Below are 18,245 nucleotides of genomic sequence, written 5' to 3'. Positions count from 1 at the left end.
GGAGATTCTTAGCTTGACCAAACTTTGGTCAGGCTCCTGAACCTTTCTGGAGGCCCATCAGTGTGTTTTCTTGTAAAATCCAGTTTTAACAAGAACCCTGTTAAGACCATGTAGCAACAACCTCCACCCCTACATATCTGCTCACCCTCCATATCTGATCAGCTTCTTCAGTCTTTACCATCCCCCAGGTGCATTCTGATTACCCTGGTCTGTCTTAAGCAAGAATCCTGTTAGGTCAGTTTAGCCAGAATCCCCCCCACCCCTCCCATCCATCCCCTAGTTTTCCATCCATTTACCCTCATCCTGCTCTTTGGCTACAAATTCTCACTTTATCCATTAGGGTAAAGTGCATTAGGGTAAAGTGCTGCATTAGGAGTTGATCCCAATATTTCCCCCCACTGCAGAATCTCAGTGCTACAATCATTGCTTCTATCACTATAGCTCCTCTGCCCAGTAAAATCTCCCTTCCCTAGCTGTGCTTTAACCAGGGTAATCTAGATAGCATACTTCTTTTGTTTGTCACTCTCAGATAACTCAAAATTGAAATTATAAAAGCTCAGAACCCTGCTCTGACTCTGACCAGGTTGGAAGTGGGGATTCGAACCTCAGGTTGTCTACCTCTAAGTTCACCTGCGTCCCGTCTCTGTCATCCCCTTCTGCGGGTCTCCAGGGGGAGGCAGGATGCAACATGCTCTGGGGAAGGTATTTCCAGAGGGTGACCTGAGCCCTCAGCCAGGCAAGGGTTATTAATAGCCCAGAGCTTTAGTGCCCTGCCTGGGGAGGAGGTTCCGAAGAGGAGAGGGAAGGCGGAGCTGCGCCGAGCCTGGGGGAGGAGTGTCCAGAGAGGCTGGCTGAACTTGATGCTGCGGCTTCGGCCCCTCCCAGCCCCCTCTGGGAGCTCAGCTGTTCCCTCAGCGGATTCTCTGGGGCTGGTTCATCACCTTGGAATATTCTTGTGACAGGAGGTGCTAGCAAAACCCGCCTCCAGACCCCAGCAGCAAATAAATAGAAGGCTCCCAGCCCAGGAGCCAGGAGAAGTTTCTAGGTGAGTGTCTCTGAGGTTTATTAGGCTCCTGGCTCCACTATCCACTCGACCTCCGCAGTTCTGGCCAGGAGCCTGGGCAGCCTGGGAGGACGGTGACTTACTGCTCTGCTGAGGCCCTACGGAGAGAGGCCCTCTCGGATTCTGTGGAACCAGCTGGGGGTTCACCTTTGGGGGCCCAGACCCCAGCCTGGTGAGCACAGCTGTTCTTGGCAGTGGATGGTTCTGCTTCTCCCCGACGGAAGATCAGCATTTTCCTGAAGCTGAAAAATAAGTTCTGAAAGCCATCCCTCCTACCTCGCTTTGCTGTGTGACCTTGGGTAGGTAGCTCGCTCTCTCTGAGCCTCTGTTTCCACTGTGAGCTCAGCACTCGCCATGGCCGATGGTCAGATGCCTTTCTCCTGCCACTACCCGAGCCGGCTGCGCAGAGACCCCTTCCGGGACTCGCCCCTCTCCTCCCGCCTGCTGGATGACGGCTTTGGCATGGACCCCTTCCCTGATGACTTGACCGCCTCTTGGCCTGACTGGGCTCTGCCTCGTCTGCCCTCTGCCTGGCCTGGGTCCCTGAGGTCGGGGATGGTGCCCCGGGGGCCCACTGCAGCAGCCAGGTTTGGGGTTCCTGCCGAGGGCAGGAGCCCCCCACCCTTCCCTGGAGAGCCCTGGAAAGTGTGCGTCAATGTGCACAGCTTCAAGCCGGAGGAGCTGATGGTGAAGACCAAGGACGGATACGTGGAGGTGTCTGGTGAGTGAGAGAGCACGTGGGGAGGGGGTGTAGGCCTCTGCCCTGGGAAGGGCCCAGAGAAAGAGTGGGACCCTGACACACAGGTGACTTCAGGGCTCAGGAATGCAGCCCACAAAGTTATCTTTATGGAAAAGCTCTCCTGTCCCAGGCCCCAGGAGGAGTCCGAACCTGAGCCAGATGCTGGAGCCTCAGGGTGCTGTATCCATCCCAGGAAGGAAGAAAGACAGGAACCAGATCGGGTATTTTCACAGAGATAATTTAACATGTAAAGAATAGGTTAAACAGATGCAGAAGGAAAAATGCAAAGAAGAAATGGGCTTTATTATAGTCTCGTGTCACAGCACAGGGCCTAGAAGGACAGGTGTAATGTTGAGCGATGATAATATTAATAACCAGAGAGTTTCAAGCAAGACACCTCCCCTTACCCTGGATAAACAAACTGAGGCTTAATAGCAATGATAATGAAACAACTGATAACCTTGGCTGAGCATTTACCGTCTGCTAGGCATCATGCCAAGCTTCCACGAGTAACATCTCAATCAATACAGCCAGAGGAGGTGGGTCCTACTTGTCTCTTCTTTCTACCCTTGAGGAAACTGAGACCCAGAGAGGTTAAAGTAACTCACTCAAAGCTGGCAAGGGGTCAAACCCACTGCCTGGAGGTTGGGAGGCCAGAACAGAGTTAATGATTGCTTCTGAGCTAAAGTTCTTACATTCCTTTTCCAAAATAATCCTCTTTCCAGCCCTGAGTAGCCCGGGTTTCTGATCCATTTTGCAGCTGGAGAGGCTGAGGGGAGGGAGGGCCTTGTCCAAGGTCAGGCCATGAGTCAGCAGCAGGAGTGAGGCCTGTGCAGGGTGCTAGGGCCCAGGCTTCCATATTCTGGGGAAAGGCAAGAGAGAGACAGGAAGCTCAGGCCCTGTTACGAGGAGGGCACAAAAGCTTTCTTTCGCTTCCCTCCCAATGAACGCTCCATTAAAAAGCCTGTATTCCTGGCAGAGGCCTGTCAGCTGGAAAATCAATAAAAGCCATTCCAAACACTAGCCGGGCTGGGGCTGGGACAAGCCCTGGCAGGCAGGCAGGCAGGCAGGCACCGTTCAGGGGGAGTTTCAAAGCTACTGGTGGCAGAATTATAAACATCAGAGGATCCATGCAGCTTCGGGTGTGGTGGGTCTGGAGACACAGGGACCACGGACCACATGCGGATTGGGGAGAGGAGGGTCAGCCAGGGCTCTCTGAGTTGGCTGGGGAGCCAGGCAAGAGTCCCAAAGGCACCGGATCTGGCACTAACCAGCAGGATGTGCAGACTACTCAATTTGGGCAGCTGTTTCCTTATCTGGAAATGAGGGACCCAGTGATTACACTGTAAAGATTGTGGTATTAAATAGATGATGCCTATAGAGCGTATACAAACATGGTGCTAGAATACAAGCAAGCAGGATTGTCTTTATTGTTGTAAAAGCAGTATTGTGATAACAATAGTATGGGACACATAGGAAGGTTCCCAATAAATAATAAATGACAGATGCTCCTAGGAACCTGGGTTCAAATCCCAGCACTGCTGTCCATTAGCTGGATAGACATGGACAGGAAAATCTTTTCACGACTCTGAGCTTCAGTTTCCCCTATGACAGAAGAGGGATCCTAAAAATACCTATCCTCCAAGGCTGTAGGGAAGATTTAGTCCATGCAGACAACCGATGATAACGTATTCAGAATGTTTACAAAGTGGAGCCAATGGGAGTGCCTGCCTGACACTCTGTACACAGCGTGACTATTATCACCTTGCTTCCTGCCCTTGTTCACTCACAGTTTCATCTCATGGGCTTCTAAGCCTCCCACTCCCGCTGGCCCTTCTGGAGGGCTTTGCTTCCATCTTCCCGTGAAGATACATGGTATCCACAGGTGGGGTCTGGCAGCCTTCCTAATTTTATCTGGAGGCTTTGGACACATCTTGATGCCTCAACTTCTCCACCTGTAAATAAGACAAAGATGAAGACTCGTCAAGATGCAATTAGTGACTTCACCTAGACAGAATCCACATCCCCTGCAAGAACCTTCCTAAAAGAGGTTTTCAAAACAGGATCCATATCAGGGGCTCCATGTAAAAGCAATTTCCAAGGGATGTTGGAAGACAGATTCAGTCTCCTATGCTGTACCACACAATGACAACTCTGTTCTTCCACAAGAATTTCGTGGTAAATACCCACCTATGTTGGTTTACTGGGTCTTCACAGGGATGTTCTAGGAATGGGGGGGGGGTCACTGCCCATTTCACAGATAAGGAAAAGGAGGCCCAGACAAAATGACTCACCTGTGATTGTCCGTTTCTCTGTGGCAGTAACTGAGTTTTGAAGGCAGGCCTGCCTGGGCAGTTCTGGGTTAGGATGGCTTGATATACCTCTGATTGCGTGGCACTGGCCAAATTCCACCACCTCTAGGGCCTGAGCTTGTCTGTTTACAAAGAGGTGGACTATGCCAGTATTTCCTGAACAATACCTCTATAAGGTGTTGTTAGATGTCTGAGTAATGGAGGAAGGGAAGTCCGGAGTTTTAGAAGATGCCAGGTGAAACAGAATCATGCACAGATTTCTTTCCTCCCCGCAGGGCTTATCAGAGACTTTCATTTGTTTATGAATCACTGAAGGGCAGACTTACCTGAGTACATATGAATGTCTTGCTCCAGGGAAATGTTTGGAAAATGCTGGACTAGATGACCCCCCCCCCCCCCCCCCGCCATCTCCTATTTCTTGACCCTTAACCTGAAGCCACCAGCCAAGAAACGTTCTCTTCATGGGCTGCTGGGCCAGGCTCTGGCTAAGCAAGGGACGGGAAAGCCCCAAGGTCTTTTCCCACCCTTTCTCCTTAATCCCAGGGCCTCTATCCTCCCTGGAAACAGAGCCTTCCTTCTTTAGCAGGGCCAATCCCATTCACCAGTCTGCTGCCAGCTCCTGACACCTACAATTCTCCAAACCATGTGGAGAAAATGGCAGCTGCAGAGAGGTTCTTCTTTCCCCAGACTCTAGGTGACACTTTCTTTACCAATCCCAATTATTACTTTTCTCTGCCTACAAAAAGGAAATATTTTTGTGGTATAAAATGAACACTGGAAAGCAAAATAAGAAATTAAGAATCACTCGTAATCTAAAAGCTGCCCGAATAATCAAAGTATGGAAATAATGTACCAATGAGCTTCAGGATAATCTGCCTCTCTTTCAACTAGATTATCACCCTCCCCAGAGGTCCCTATGGCAATCTCAGAGCCCTTCCTGTTTAGAGGCCTTTCCTTCCTAAACCCCAAACCCCAACTTCAAAGCACGGACAGAGACATTTGGCTTCTCCGGTTCAGGGCTTTCCCTAAACATCAAAGTAAACCACAAGAGGCCACCTTCATACAGCTGCTTTACAACTCACATAGCAATTCTGTGACTCACTTTCATTTGTTCTTTACGGTAGTCCAGTAAGATATCTCCCTTGTTTTAGAGAAGAATAAACTGAGGCTCAAAGAAGAGGAGAAGTGTGCTAGGAAATGTCGGAGCAGGGATTCACATCCAAACCCAAAGGTTCTGGAAACGTCTGGTTCTGAATCCGTGCTCCAGCACTCCCAAGGGATAAGATTCTGGCCACATCACTTAAGCCCTCCAAACTTCAGTTTCCCCAGTCACAAAATGATAATAACAAAAGTACTTGTTTTCTAATGTGGTGAAAAGTAAAGGAATCACTACAGGTAAGGTGCTTAGAACAGTGGCTGACACCAAATCAACTCTACGCCAATACTTCTTGGCTTAGGATCACATTATATCCCCATAAACCCATCATAAACTGAAAATATTGAAAGTCAAGATGCATTTAATACACCCGACTAACTGAACATCATAGCTGTGCTTAGCCTACCTTAAACGTGCTTAGAACATTACATTGGCCAACAATTGGGCAAATTCATGGGACACAAAATCTATTTTATAGTGAAGTGTTGAATGTCTCATGTAATTTATTGAACACTGCACTGAAAGTGAAAAAAGGCATCATTGCAAAATTGAAAAATAGTGAGTTGAATCATTGTTAATGTCTGTATAAGTTTGCTATTATTATTTTTACCACCATCATCATCATCATCGTGATTCTCAGGGCACCAGACATGTAGAAAGATTCCAGGATACAAAAGGGCTGAGTCAGAGGCACTGGCCTGTCCCCAGGGGAAGCAGGCCCTCAGGGACACAGGCTTTGGGGAGGGACCAGGAACAGATAGTGCTTTCTGGACACAGGCACATGATGAAGCAGGGAAGTTGGTTGTCATAGAGTTGGCAGGATACAATAAGCTCTTGGGGTGGCAGCACATTAACAGAATAGCATGCTCTGGTCACCAGACACTTTAGTTTAAAAAGGAATTCCCATAAATGTACCCCTTCCTCCCTGCTAATAGGAGAATAAATCAGTACAGTCTTTCATAAAGAGCACTTGAGCACTATAGACTAAGAATTAGACACTCTAAAACTTAGAATTAACCCTCCGGCAGTAATTAGGCCTAGTATAAGAATCTAGGTGCAGCACTATTCAGTTCAGTGATGTTCTTTCCCACGTTGGAAATTTCTTCAGTGCTTCAAAATAAGGAATTGACTAAATGAACTACTCTATGTTTCTACAGTTGGACACTGTATAGTTGTTAAAATCATGTTGTCAAAGAGTATTTGGTATTATGAACAAATAGGATGTGTTAGCAAGAGAGGAAAATGGCTTTTGACATAATACGTAGAATTATCCCATTTGATAAATATGTGATATAAATCTAAAGTATATAACACTTATGCACTTCTAAGAAACAGAAACGAAATTCTGGAGCATGTAAGAAATCATCGTTTTTACTCTTTTTTCTGTGGCTTCCTCAGGGTGGTTGTGATTTTTTCCTTATCTTCTGTATTTTCTCATGTACATGTATATTATCTTACAATCCAAAAGTTATTAAAGGAATATTACTCTTCCCAAAATAATTAGTAATGCAATCACCTATAACTTCTCAGTTTTTAAAAATCTGGATTGCATAAAGACAAGGTTATTTATAATCCTTGGGCTATTTGTAACCCACAAGGTTATTTATAATCTGGACTCTGGAGCCCCTCAGAAGGGCTCCAGTGTATAAATGGGGCTCTTGGGCTCTGGAATGTGGCCTCCTAAATGAGGATCTAAAAGGGATTGGAGCTGAGTGTTTCCACCACCTCCCTGCACTAATCCTGTTTGTTTAAAGAGAAATTGGAGACACCCTCTCTGAGAGAGAGAGAGAGAGAGAGAGAAAGAGAGAGAGAGAGAGAGGCGCCAAGAGGATCTGAGTTTGCTATATTGCAAAATAAAAATTAGTTTGGGCTCAAGACTTCCTGTAATTTCATCTTTTCCCTCCCTAAGGGGGTTGTATGACCCTTCCCTGCTACCCTGTAGGAGGTGGGGCTGGTGGAATTTCACATCTGCGATTTTGGGGCCTCCCTTTCTAAGGGGACCTCTCTTGGGAGAGGATGGGTGTGTTTAGCAGATTGAAGCATTATTTCTGGACTGTCGGTTCACTACTAGGTACAGATGATATGGCTGAAAAAGCTAATCAGTAGCTGACATGGACAGAAATCTGAGGACGGGGGACATGAGGTCCCAGACTTGGACCTGATTCAGAAAGGGCTGAGTCAAAGTCCAAAGCAGCCATGAGGGGCTGGATGACCTTGGTGCCATCATGAGTCCCAATAGCAAAAAGAAGGAGGAAAAAGAAATTCATCCTTAGAGTTAGGAGAGGGCTCTGTGCATGCACAGGAAGCCCTTGATAGGTAGTTTTACTCCGCTTCTTTCTTCTACCCCATTGGGGATGTTAGCCCCAGGGTTCTGCTGGCAGGTTAGAGAGAAGGAGTTAGGTGAGAGATGAGAAAGGTAGGATACAACACATGGCCTAGTGACTGTGATTTCCTTAAACCAATGTTTAATGGTCAAGAAACCCTGGTCAAAGTCTCATTTCCTGTCCATTGTCTTAGCTTATCCTCACAGCCAGCCTGGGAGGTGGGCTTCATTGTGTCCTTGTGGCAGGCCGATGGGGTCACTGTGGCTCAGGCCCTGAAGTCTCCAGACCATACTGAAGTCACATGGGGAGGCAGGGCCAGAAGCAGCCTTTGAATCTGAGCCCCCGTCCTGAACCACATCTGGGCCACAGATGCTGATATGTCATGTTCCTCTTTCTTCCAGGCAAACACGAAGAGAAGCAGCAAGAAGGAGGCATTGTTTCCAAGAACTTCACAAAGAAAATCCAGTAAGTGACCTCACAGTGTGGATCTGAGGATGGGGGTGAGCAGGGGATACCTGAGACCTAAATCTGGGGTCTTTCTCTCTTCAACATCTCTCTTGGGAGATATCTCCTGGGGAAAGACCTGAATTCTCACACCTAAAGGGGAGAAGGTGCTCAGCAAACCTGCAGTAGGGTCCCAGAACCAGCAGCAGCATGTAGGTGGTGCATCTCATCTGCCCAGTGCCCTGTGAGGTGGGATCAGCCCCATGTTACAGACAGAGAAGTGGAAAATCAGGGGGGCAAAGTGACTCATCCACAATGACCCCAAGAGTTGGGGCACTCACTCTCCCATGTGGCATGGCTGAGGGAAGATGGCCATCACCATCAAAAAAGACCCTCGGCTCATACCTCAAATCCCTTGATAGGATCTTTGGAAGGGTGCTACTACATGCTACCATAGCCAGGAGAATGACACCTTCCCTGGAACATCACACAAACTAAGCTGCACATTGTCCCAATATCTTGACTTACCGGCCACAGGGGTTTGGATGCTGAGACACTGGGACAGAGGAGAGGACAGTTTTGCTGCGAGGACAGAGCTTTAAGAGTCTTAGGTCAAAGGAGAACAACCAGAAGACAAGCAAGCTGGCCATTGCATAGCGACCAGATTGATCCTCTAACTGGCAACTCCTGTGGAGAGAACTCATAGCAGGGATGATCACTCCCCTCATGAGATAGTTGCTAGGTGCCTTCTCTCTAATCAGCATCACTCTGCAATGTGCATTTCTGGTACTAAGTTCCTTTCTCAGCCATCACCACATTTGGTTTCTGCAGCAAAGATGTATATCAGGGAAAAGGGACATTATTCTCCCTGTATGAGGAGGAAGCTAAGTCTCTCAGAGGTAAAGGACATACTCAAGGTCTTTAAGATAAGAATGTAGCAGAGCCCCTCAGATTCCTGACCTCTGAGTTCCATGCTCAGGTCTTGAGCAAGGAGTACTGTTCCCTCATCTTTAAAAGGGAATGCTGACCCAGCCTTGCTGAGACAGCAGCTGAGCTCCCCAGTGCACGGTGGGTCCTCAGAGTGGCAGCCTGGTATTACTATTCTTCTTGTTATTGAATCTAAACTCTCCACTAGTCCTGGCAAAGCTGTGCTGAGTTGGAGAGATTGCATTAGCTGAATTCTGAGGCTTCTTTTAGCTTTGGGCTTCTGCACTCCTGTCTCTCCCCACGCCCACCCATTTCTGACCCTCACAGTTCTTGGAAGCCTGTGGACTCTTTTCGATAAGAAAAATTTCAAAGCCTTTTTCTTCTCGGTCGCTGGCTGGCCTGCCATCCCGTGACCCTCACCTTTTCCTGGCACAGCCACCAGATCAAACAATGCTAATGGCAGAGGAAGGGAGAAGGGAAAGGGAGGGCGCTGGTGTGTCTTTCCAGAGACTCCAACAAGGACTCAGGACAGAATGACAAGCAGGGCAGGGCTGTGAAAAGGACTGAGCAGGAAAGAAGTCAGGCAATTAATCATTTTTTTAAATGGCCATTTTCATGGATTTGCCCATCTCTGAGGCCTTGGGAGAGACAGCTCCCTGGGAATTCCCTGACCAGATAGAAATGCTTACCATTGCCCCATGTGGTGCTGCTACTCAGCTGGTGGTGGGCTAGTTGTTAAAATACCTTCCGGCCATTGCCCTGAGCACTCCCTTCAGTGTACCCTCTCTAACTGACCCCAGTCTCCCTGAAAGTGTCATTGGTCCCATGCAAACTTCCCCACATTGCAACAACAAAAGGGTCCCAGGGTCCTCCATCACCTCACCGTGACAGGTGTCCATCTCTTCTGATCGGCCAGTGCCCAGCAGTACCTATTGTTAAACATTTTGAATCTCAGCCCTGGGTATAGGAGGTCCTGGCTTCATGATAAAGTAAGTGAGCAACTTGCTTGACTGCTCTGAGCTCTGTTCCTGCATTCTCTCACTGGCGGAGTCAGAGAGAAGTGGCAGGACGTGGACAAAGTATTTAGCGTGGGGTGCAGACTCCATACTTGGTCTATGGGAACTACTATTAGAAGACTCCATAAGGCTGGAATCACAGGAAAACAGCTGAGACTCCTGGGAGCTCCTTGACTCTGTCCACATTGGAGACGCCAAGGAGTTGGGCTGCAGACTGTGGCAACCCTGAGCCAATCTCAAGGAACCTTCCTGCCTCTTCCAGGAAAAATGTCAGTCCTTAGAGGACAGAGAGGCTTCTTCAGCCAGGCTGAGATCCTTAGAGATTTCCACCCAGGCAGGAGGTTGCAGCTGTTTGCCTTAGGCTGAGAAATTTATCCAGAGGCTCTATTTTGATTGGATGAAGGGGAGAGGAGAGGTCTTGGATTTTGCCTGTCAGGCTAGGAGAAAGACAAGGACTGAACCTGAGCTCTTTGCTATAAGGAAGTTGGAGCAGAGAGCAAACAGGAAGCAGGGAATGCAGGAAGTCATTAGTGAAGGATGCTTGGAGCCAAGGCAGACTTTATTCTCCTTGCTCCACATTTTCCCAGGTATCTGTCCTGCCATTCACTGACACCTATAATGTACCAAGAGCTGTGTCAAGAGTTTTGCAGGTTTGATTTTATTTCATCTTTGGAATAATCTTATTTTGTGGCTGAAGAAACTAAAGCCCAGAGGAGCAATGAGACTCAACTGAAGATATTCATCCAGTAAACAGCAGATCTAGAATATTATGTAGCCTTAAAAAAGAAATCCTGGCACCATAGGGATGCAGCTGGGGGACATTATGCTAAGGGAAATAAACAAGACACAGAAAGAGAAATGCTGCATGCTCTCACTTTTATGGGGGATATAAAATATTCAAACTCATAGAGGGAATGACTGGGATGGTATTTGCCAGGGGCTGAGAGAGAAGGGGAAATAGGGAGATGTTGGTCCAGGAGTTATAAACTTTCAGTGAGAGAGGATGGATGCGTTCTGAGGGTCTAATATACAGCATGGTGGCCATAGTTAGCAATACTCTACTATACATTTGAAGTTTTCTAAGAGGCTTCATCTTAAATTTAATCTTCACAACACACACACAGAATAACTATTTCAAGGTGATAGATTTGATAATTGTCTTGATTTCACAATGTATAGCTATATCAAAACATTGAGTTGTATACTATATATGTGCATATATAATTTTATATGACAAATATATCTCAAGAAAACTTTTCAAAAAAGAACAGATATGGACTTTAAACATAGCACTCTACTTTAAAGACTAATGACTTTCCTATTTGGTTAAAGGGACTGAATGACAGTCATGTGCAATACAATCATTCACATGCCATCTTTATTATTTTTTGCCTTATATGCTTAGATCAACTCACTTTTGATAAAGTTAAATTCTCATCATTAAAATGTTCACCAAAGAAGGTGTTCATGAAATAAATCCAATGAAAGCAAAATGTGTTTAAATCCTAACTAGATAATGTTGTCTGCCTGAGGGACTAAGCACTAGATCAGCCAGCTCTTTGTCAAAAAGGGAAAGTTAGTGATAGAGTCTAAAGGTACCCAAGGCTTATTAACACTTAGCTGAGCCCTGCTCTGAGATGCCAATGGAAGAGTTAAAAGGTAATTGAAGAAGAATAGCTTTCCTATAGTGTGGGTTCAACACACAGGACACCTGGGACCCTGGATGAGTCAATTCCCATCTCTGGGCCTCAGTTTCTCCATGTGTAAAATGAGAGCACTGTCCTGGACAAACAGGCAGACCTTTTTAGGGTCTGACACTCTGTGGTTCAATGACACTGTGGCTTGTGTTAAAATATTCACAGCTGTCAAGATGCCAACAAGTGGGACCTGATGACTACAGAGCAATATTCACACCACTCTCAGATAGATGCGATTATTGCATCCTTTTTCCTACAAGGAAATAGATTCAGAAGGGCCAAATCACCAGGCCAAATTCTGACAGTCAAGAAGAGTCCAGATTTGAATGCAAATCTGCCTGCAAAGCCCAGGCTGTGCCAGACTGTGCAAGGTGCCTATTGGGGTGGTAGACAAATGGTCAGAGTCAGCCCATCCCAGCAGGGGGAGGGAGGTCCATATTTTTTCCTCGTCTGCTTTAAAAGCTTGCCTCAGCAATTGCCCAGCTGTCCTCTCTCTCTCTTTCATTCCCCCCACCAGCAATATGATTGTTGATCTGTGGGGTTCCAATTTGGAAGGCATCCTTGGATGGATGTAGCATATGGGGGTTCCGGGGGTTCTGCTCCCAGCAAACAGCTCCCTAGCCCTTCCAGGAAGGGTCCTGCCATGATCAGGAATAGGCCTCTACGTGTGTTTTGGTTCATTCATCAAGATCCTTGCATTTATAACAGGAAGATCTGGCTTGGACCAGTGGAAAGGTCTGTGATGATTCACCCTCCTGCCCTCCCACTAAATTGTCCTCTCTTCAAAGATTTGATCCAGTGGAGCCAGTAGGGCATCATGGTTGGTTACTCCATGTTTGGAACTCAGGGTTCCAATTCCAATTCCCATAATTCCCATCAGTCATATACCAGATGTATGACCTTGGGCAAATCAGTTTGCCTCTCTGGGCCTCAGTTTCCTCCTCTGTAAATTGGGGACAGTAATAGAACCCACCTTATGTGATTATTGTTAACAACTAAACGAGATGAGATGATTTGGTTAAAGTATGTGGTACAAGGTGTTGAGAAGGTCATGGTTCTCATTATTTTTTATTAATAATGGCACCACTGAGACTGTTACCATGTCCTCACAATTTCGAGTTTGTTGAAGAAACTGTACCCTAGGTAGCTTCAGTCATGTTTCAAAACTCACTAAAATTTAAAGGACTCTTATCGAAACTATTATCAGATTTGGGTTCAGAGGTTCCATTTTTAATGCTTCCTCACTCGTTTAGCTTGTCTTTTGACTTACCCCAAGTCTCCACTTAGTAATCTGTAGGAGGGGCATCCTAATTCTTGCCTTTTAATCATACTAGACTCTCAAAAAGCTCTAACCACATGATACCTATAACTGAGTTTTGGGAACAAAACAATTACAACCTTCATTGTTAATCAAAATGTAGCTCAAGCCAAATCTCATTCTTAGCATCGTGGACCATGTTGCCATCTGAACCTGTCCATGTGGCCAGGCTGACCATTTTATCTGCCAACCTGCCTGTTCCACCATTAATACATTTTGTAGTCAAGTACTCTCCGCTGGGCACATGACAAATGAAAATGTGTTCCCTACTCTCAATACTTTCCTGGTGCCCTCTACAGGAATAGTGTGGTTATCATTTTTGCCGGCAACCTATCCACTCTGCTAGGGTGGAGACCTCAACATAGAACCGAATACATGGGCTGATAGCCCACTTTTAAGTTAAGAACTAACCCCAACTAGCATTTTGCCATTTGCAAAGCATGTTCCAACTCTGACTCTTTCTGGATCTTCAAATACTGTACAAGTTCAATATTATTGTCTCACTGCTGCAGAAGAGAGAACAAGCTCAGAGCAATTGAGTGGCCTTCCCAAGGTCACGCAGCTACAAAGAGGTGGAACCAAGGTTCAAACACTGAGCACTATATGCTCCCAAAGCTTAACGTCTTATCCAAAATATTTTCCCTCAAATGAATAAAAGTATTTAAGCCATATTTAAAATGATGAATAAAATCTTGTGCTTTTTCTAGGCTTCCTGCAGATGTGGATCCTGTAACGGTGTTTGCCTCGCTTTCCCCAGAAGGGCTGCTGATCATCGAAGCGCCCCAGGTGCCACCTTATGCACCATTTGGAGAGAGCAGTTTCAACAATGAGCTTCCTCAGGACAGCCAGGAAGTCACCTGTACCTGAGAGCCCGGCCTTGGTCCATCGTCATTCCCTCCCCAACCCCAGGGCTTCTCTGACTCCAGGGTGCATTACTTTAGCTGAACTCAGATTTAGTGCAACTAAAATGTTGGGGAATAGGGGGAAGGGAGAATGACCACAGATTCCCTGGATAACATAGTAATAGATTTCTCCACAAGATGACGCAATAGGCAAACCATGCTTGTTGTGTTAAGCCAAAGTACTGGTTTTTCTTTATCTTTTCTATCTTGATGAAAACATTGCACATTCTATAGGTGCAAAACAAAGAAACGGGGACTTAATTTCGTGTTGCATCTTGCCTTGCAAGTAACGCAAGGGTCACTTTTGTCTGGGAACCTCCCCATTACCCTGCTCTGGGCTCCCTGTTCCTGTGCCTGCCTCATGGTTCCATCAATGGAGCCCTGGGCTCAGCCCACTGTGTTTCTACCCCCCTGGCTTACAAAGGGGAGTAGACAGGTCTTATATTTCCGGATGGGATTTGTCCGCCAACCATATAAAGATAAACAATGCCTTCTGCCCTCTGCCTAAATGTTTACAGCATGTTCCCACGGTTCTCAAACTGGCACTCCCCAAGGACTCTAGAAGCCCCTCAGTTAATTAATTCCCTGGCCGAGGTCCCCACCATCTTGTGTCCCCTATGTCCAAGTTGGGATTTTTACAGAGGGGGCTGTTTCCAGACAGCCCTGCCAGGAACCAAGCAAAGGCCAGGCAGTCTGGCAGACAAGCTGTGGTATTGTGTATATGGGTGTGGGGCATTTGTATCATTGTTGTTTGAGTTGTGCTGTTGTTTGGGGGGAAACAGTAAATAATAATAGTAATAATAAAAGAGCTGATGTTCTTAGCTTTGGGTCTTTCTTTTGATGAGAAACTAGATGCAACATCACCCTAGATATATGTGCTAGTTAGGAGTGCAGTGGCTTCAAGGAATCATGCCTAATGACTGATGGCTTAAATGAGATAAATAGTTACTATCTCATTTCACAAGAAACTCAGAGGTAAGTTGTTGCAGAGGTAAGTTCTTTCTTCAGCTGTTGTGCCACCAAGAACTGAGGACATTTCCATTCTTTTCCATTTCTGAGAAGTCACAGTCTGTCCTTAAGGTGCACGATGGCTGCAGCAGCTCCATGCATCTCACCCTCATATGAGAATATACGGGAAGAGAAGGCAGGGATAAATAGCCCTTCTCATCTGCCTTCTTGTTGTATCAGGCTGAAAAATATTTTCCAGAAGCTGCAAGTAGGTGTCTTCTTTTATCTCACTGGTCCAAGCTGGGTGCTCTATCTGCCCTGAGAACAGTCCTTAGCCAAAGGAAATGGGGTGGCCATGAGGGGCTTAGACTTACAGCAGTTCTCTTCTGAGGCCGGGGACATTGCCACCTGAATAAAACAAGATTCTGTTATGAAAAAGAAAAGGGCATAAGGGCTATGAGGGCAATCTGTCTGAAAGGACTGTCATAAATTTTGTTGCTGCCAGAAGCACAGAAGCCTTGAGATAGAGTGGGAGGAAGTGGCACTGCTGAAACAGTGCATCGCTTAGGAGTCTTTCTGTGCTAAGCGCCAGGAGCCCCAACTCTAACTGATTTAAGTAAAAAGATGTATATAAGATGTATATATTGGTACACACATCAGAGAGGCCCAGGATAAGGGCTTCTTTCAGGTACATCTGGACTCAGGGCTCCCATGGCATCAATAGGACTCGGTTTCCCTCCACCTGACACTGCAGATGTAGCCTCCCCACCTCCTGGCTCCCAGCCTTCCCTGTCTCCATGTCCTCTTATTGTAGTCATAAAGTGACTGCAGTCACTACAGCCCCACATTCTCCCACATTCTTGTCCTGATGGAGAAAATCCTCTCTTCTACCGTATTCCTGAGAGCTGTTCTTATTGGACCAGCTTGGATCACATGACCATTCCTAACCCAAGCAAAACTCAAGAAATCAGTGTTTTGATTGGCCAGGCCTGGGTCACAGGTCCCATTCTTGGACCCAATCCCCTTTAATCACCATGACGCCTAAAAAGTAGACATTAATTTTACAGTGAAGAAGATGAACCTAAGACAGAAATGACTTAGGTAAGCCACCATGGTGACAGCAAAACTCAAACCTGTATGTTTGCTTTTGGAAGTATTAATAAAGAGCTTCTGAACTGGGATTCCCCAAACCCCCAAAAGATGGTAGGATCTATGAATACTTCCTGAGCATCTACTCTGCTCAGGGCTGTGTCAGGTACCGGTAATAGAGCACACAGTTAGTCACATCTCTGCTTACAGTCTGGTAACAGATGCAGAAAATAAAAGAATTCCTGACCCTCACATTGAGCGCTGAGTACTTTGTGTGTATTAATGCAGTCCTAGGAGGAAAGTCCAACTCTTATCACCACTTTGCAGATAAGGAAACTGAGGCATGGAAGGTCTGAGTACACTCCCCCAAATCCTACACCTGGTGAGCAGCAGACCCAGGCAGCCTGACTTGAGGGCTTTCACTCTTCTGCATTTCTCCCAACAAAACAAAATGCAAGCATGTCCTAAATGATTCCATCCGAACTGGAGCGGGGGAGTGATATTGCAAGCTGCGGCTCACCAGAGAGGATTCAATCATGTCAGGATTGGGGATCTGGAGATTGAGCATGGTTGTAAGACTTGAGCAAAAACAGAGATAGAGGAAGAAAGTGCCTCACAGGCAGAAGAAAATGCATGAACCAAGGAGAAAGGTATGTTCCTTGTAAAATCCTTTAATAGTTGTGGATTGTTCAGAGGATGGAGTCCAAACTTCTTTGTTAGATGCACCAAGCTGCTGGATCTGTCCCTAGGTGACCTTTCTCCACTACAGTTCCAACTCCTTTCTACCCTACCCTCCTGGTTTACCAACGTCCCTCTGTTCTTCCAACAAGACAGGCTCTTCCTTATAACAGAACTTTGGCTGCACTGCTCTCTGTCTCCTCCAAGAATTACTCTCCTATCCTCTTCCTTGGCCAGTTCCTTAGGGCCTCAGCTGGAACTGACAACCAGACAGGTCAGAGTCCCCTCTTTCTTACACCTGTCCTAGTACAGTGCATCCAATGGTATTTATCCTGGGTATTTATGTAGCAGAATTAATGATGATGATGATGATGATGATGATGATGATGATGATGACTACAACCAAAACTGATCCTAGATGCTCAACTTTCAATGAAGGGAAGATAAAGTATTCAGATATAGTGGGAAATCCTTATTCATTTGATATTTGATTTAGTTGACAAATATTTACAGGATAGCTACTGTGTGCAAGATTCTAGGCTCGGTGTCAGATATCAATTTTTCTCATGACAGCCTGGTAAAAGAAGAAAGGCAAGTTTGTTGCTTCCAAGTTCATCAGTCTGGGCCCCTGAATAGCAAGACCCCAAGGAGGTAGAGTGGAGGACCTATCTTCAGGTGGTGCCCAGGAAAAGGGCATAGAGGACCACAGAGATCTGCCCCAGAAATAAGCAGGGTCACTAAGGCACTGGGGATGACACCATGGTGAACAGCTGGACCATAGCAAGAGGTGATCAGAGGGGAATGCCAGTTGTTGAATGGACTTAGAAACTAAAATTATGACCCACAATATTGCATTTTAAATTATTTGTGCAGTACTATGAAACTCATGCCAGTCTAACCTTTCGGGATCTGTTAGGCACCCATAGGTACTTTGTGTGAGTGGTCTTGGGGAGCAGGGAGTACATGGAGTTTGAGGATAGAGCAAAGTAAATGGAGAAGAGAATTCTTCCAGGGCAGGAACTTGACGTGAGAAGGGATCTCCTGAGACATCATGGGTCTCTTGAGGAGGGACTCAATTGACAGCATAAGCCATTTTTATTTAAAAATCTCAAGAGAATATGGCTTTCCTAGATACCTGGACTGCTCTGGTTGACTGTAGGTCTCATGAAAGCACAGGCCACATCTTGGTGCCTCTCCACTGAATCCCTCACTCTGCACAATAGTTGCAGAATAGGAAGCATTTCATACTTGCCAATACACAGAGGAATGGGTTGAATAAATAAAATCCAAACTCATTTCTACTGCCTTCAGGCCCCTTTCACCTCTCCAACTTCATCTTCCCTAGCTCCTTCTCTTCCTCCCTTCCCCAGGCCTCCTTTCTGTCTCTCAAACACACTGCCCTCCTTCTCCTCCCAGGACCTTTGCAGTTGCCATTCCCTTGATTGTGAAGCTCCTTGTCTGGCTATCTCCATCTTGTCTTATATCCTCAGATCTCCCCTCAAATTATATCTCCCCATCCCTGCTCCTACTTGCTTCAGTCCTGCAATATTGTGAGAAGCCTCGTCCTAGCTTCATTTGATTACATCACGCTGCATTACTTTGTTCAAAGTAGTCCTCAGAATTGTCTTCACT

The 18,245-nt window shown here is 46.3% G+C and overlaps 1 protein-coding gene across 1 annotated transcript; it reads left to right on the top strand.

Moving 5' to 3' along the window:
- The first annotated feature begins 867 nt into the window (after positions 1–867).
- On the top strand, positions 868–14,719 carry Hspb8 (heat shock protein family B (small) member 8). Its single transcript, XM_004843691.3, has 3 exons — positions 868–1,784; positions 7,996–8,059; positions 13,704–14,719. Exons 1-3 carry the CDS (start codon positions 1,418–1,420, stop codon positions 13,861–13,863), a joined length of 591 nt encoding a protein of 196 aa, XP_004843748.1. The 5' UTR covers positions 868–1,417; the 3' UTR covers positions 13,864–14,719.
- The last annotated feature ends 3,526 nt before the right edge of the window (positions 14,720–18,245 follow it).

The sequence above is a fragment of the Heterocephalus glaber genome, unplaced genomic scaffold (genome assembly GCF_053883595.1).
Source record: "Heterocephalus glaber isolate CG9 unplaced genomic scaffold, H.glaber_assembly_v1.0 deba00001687, whole genome shotgun sequence".
Taxonomy (NCBI): Eukaryota; Metazoa; Chordata; class Mammalia; order Rodentia; family Bathyergidae; genus Heterocephalus; species Heterocephalus glaber.
The sequence above is the reverse complement of the archived record's forward strand: the minus strand, read 5'-3'. Positions and strand labels throughout refer to the sequence as shown.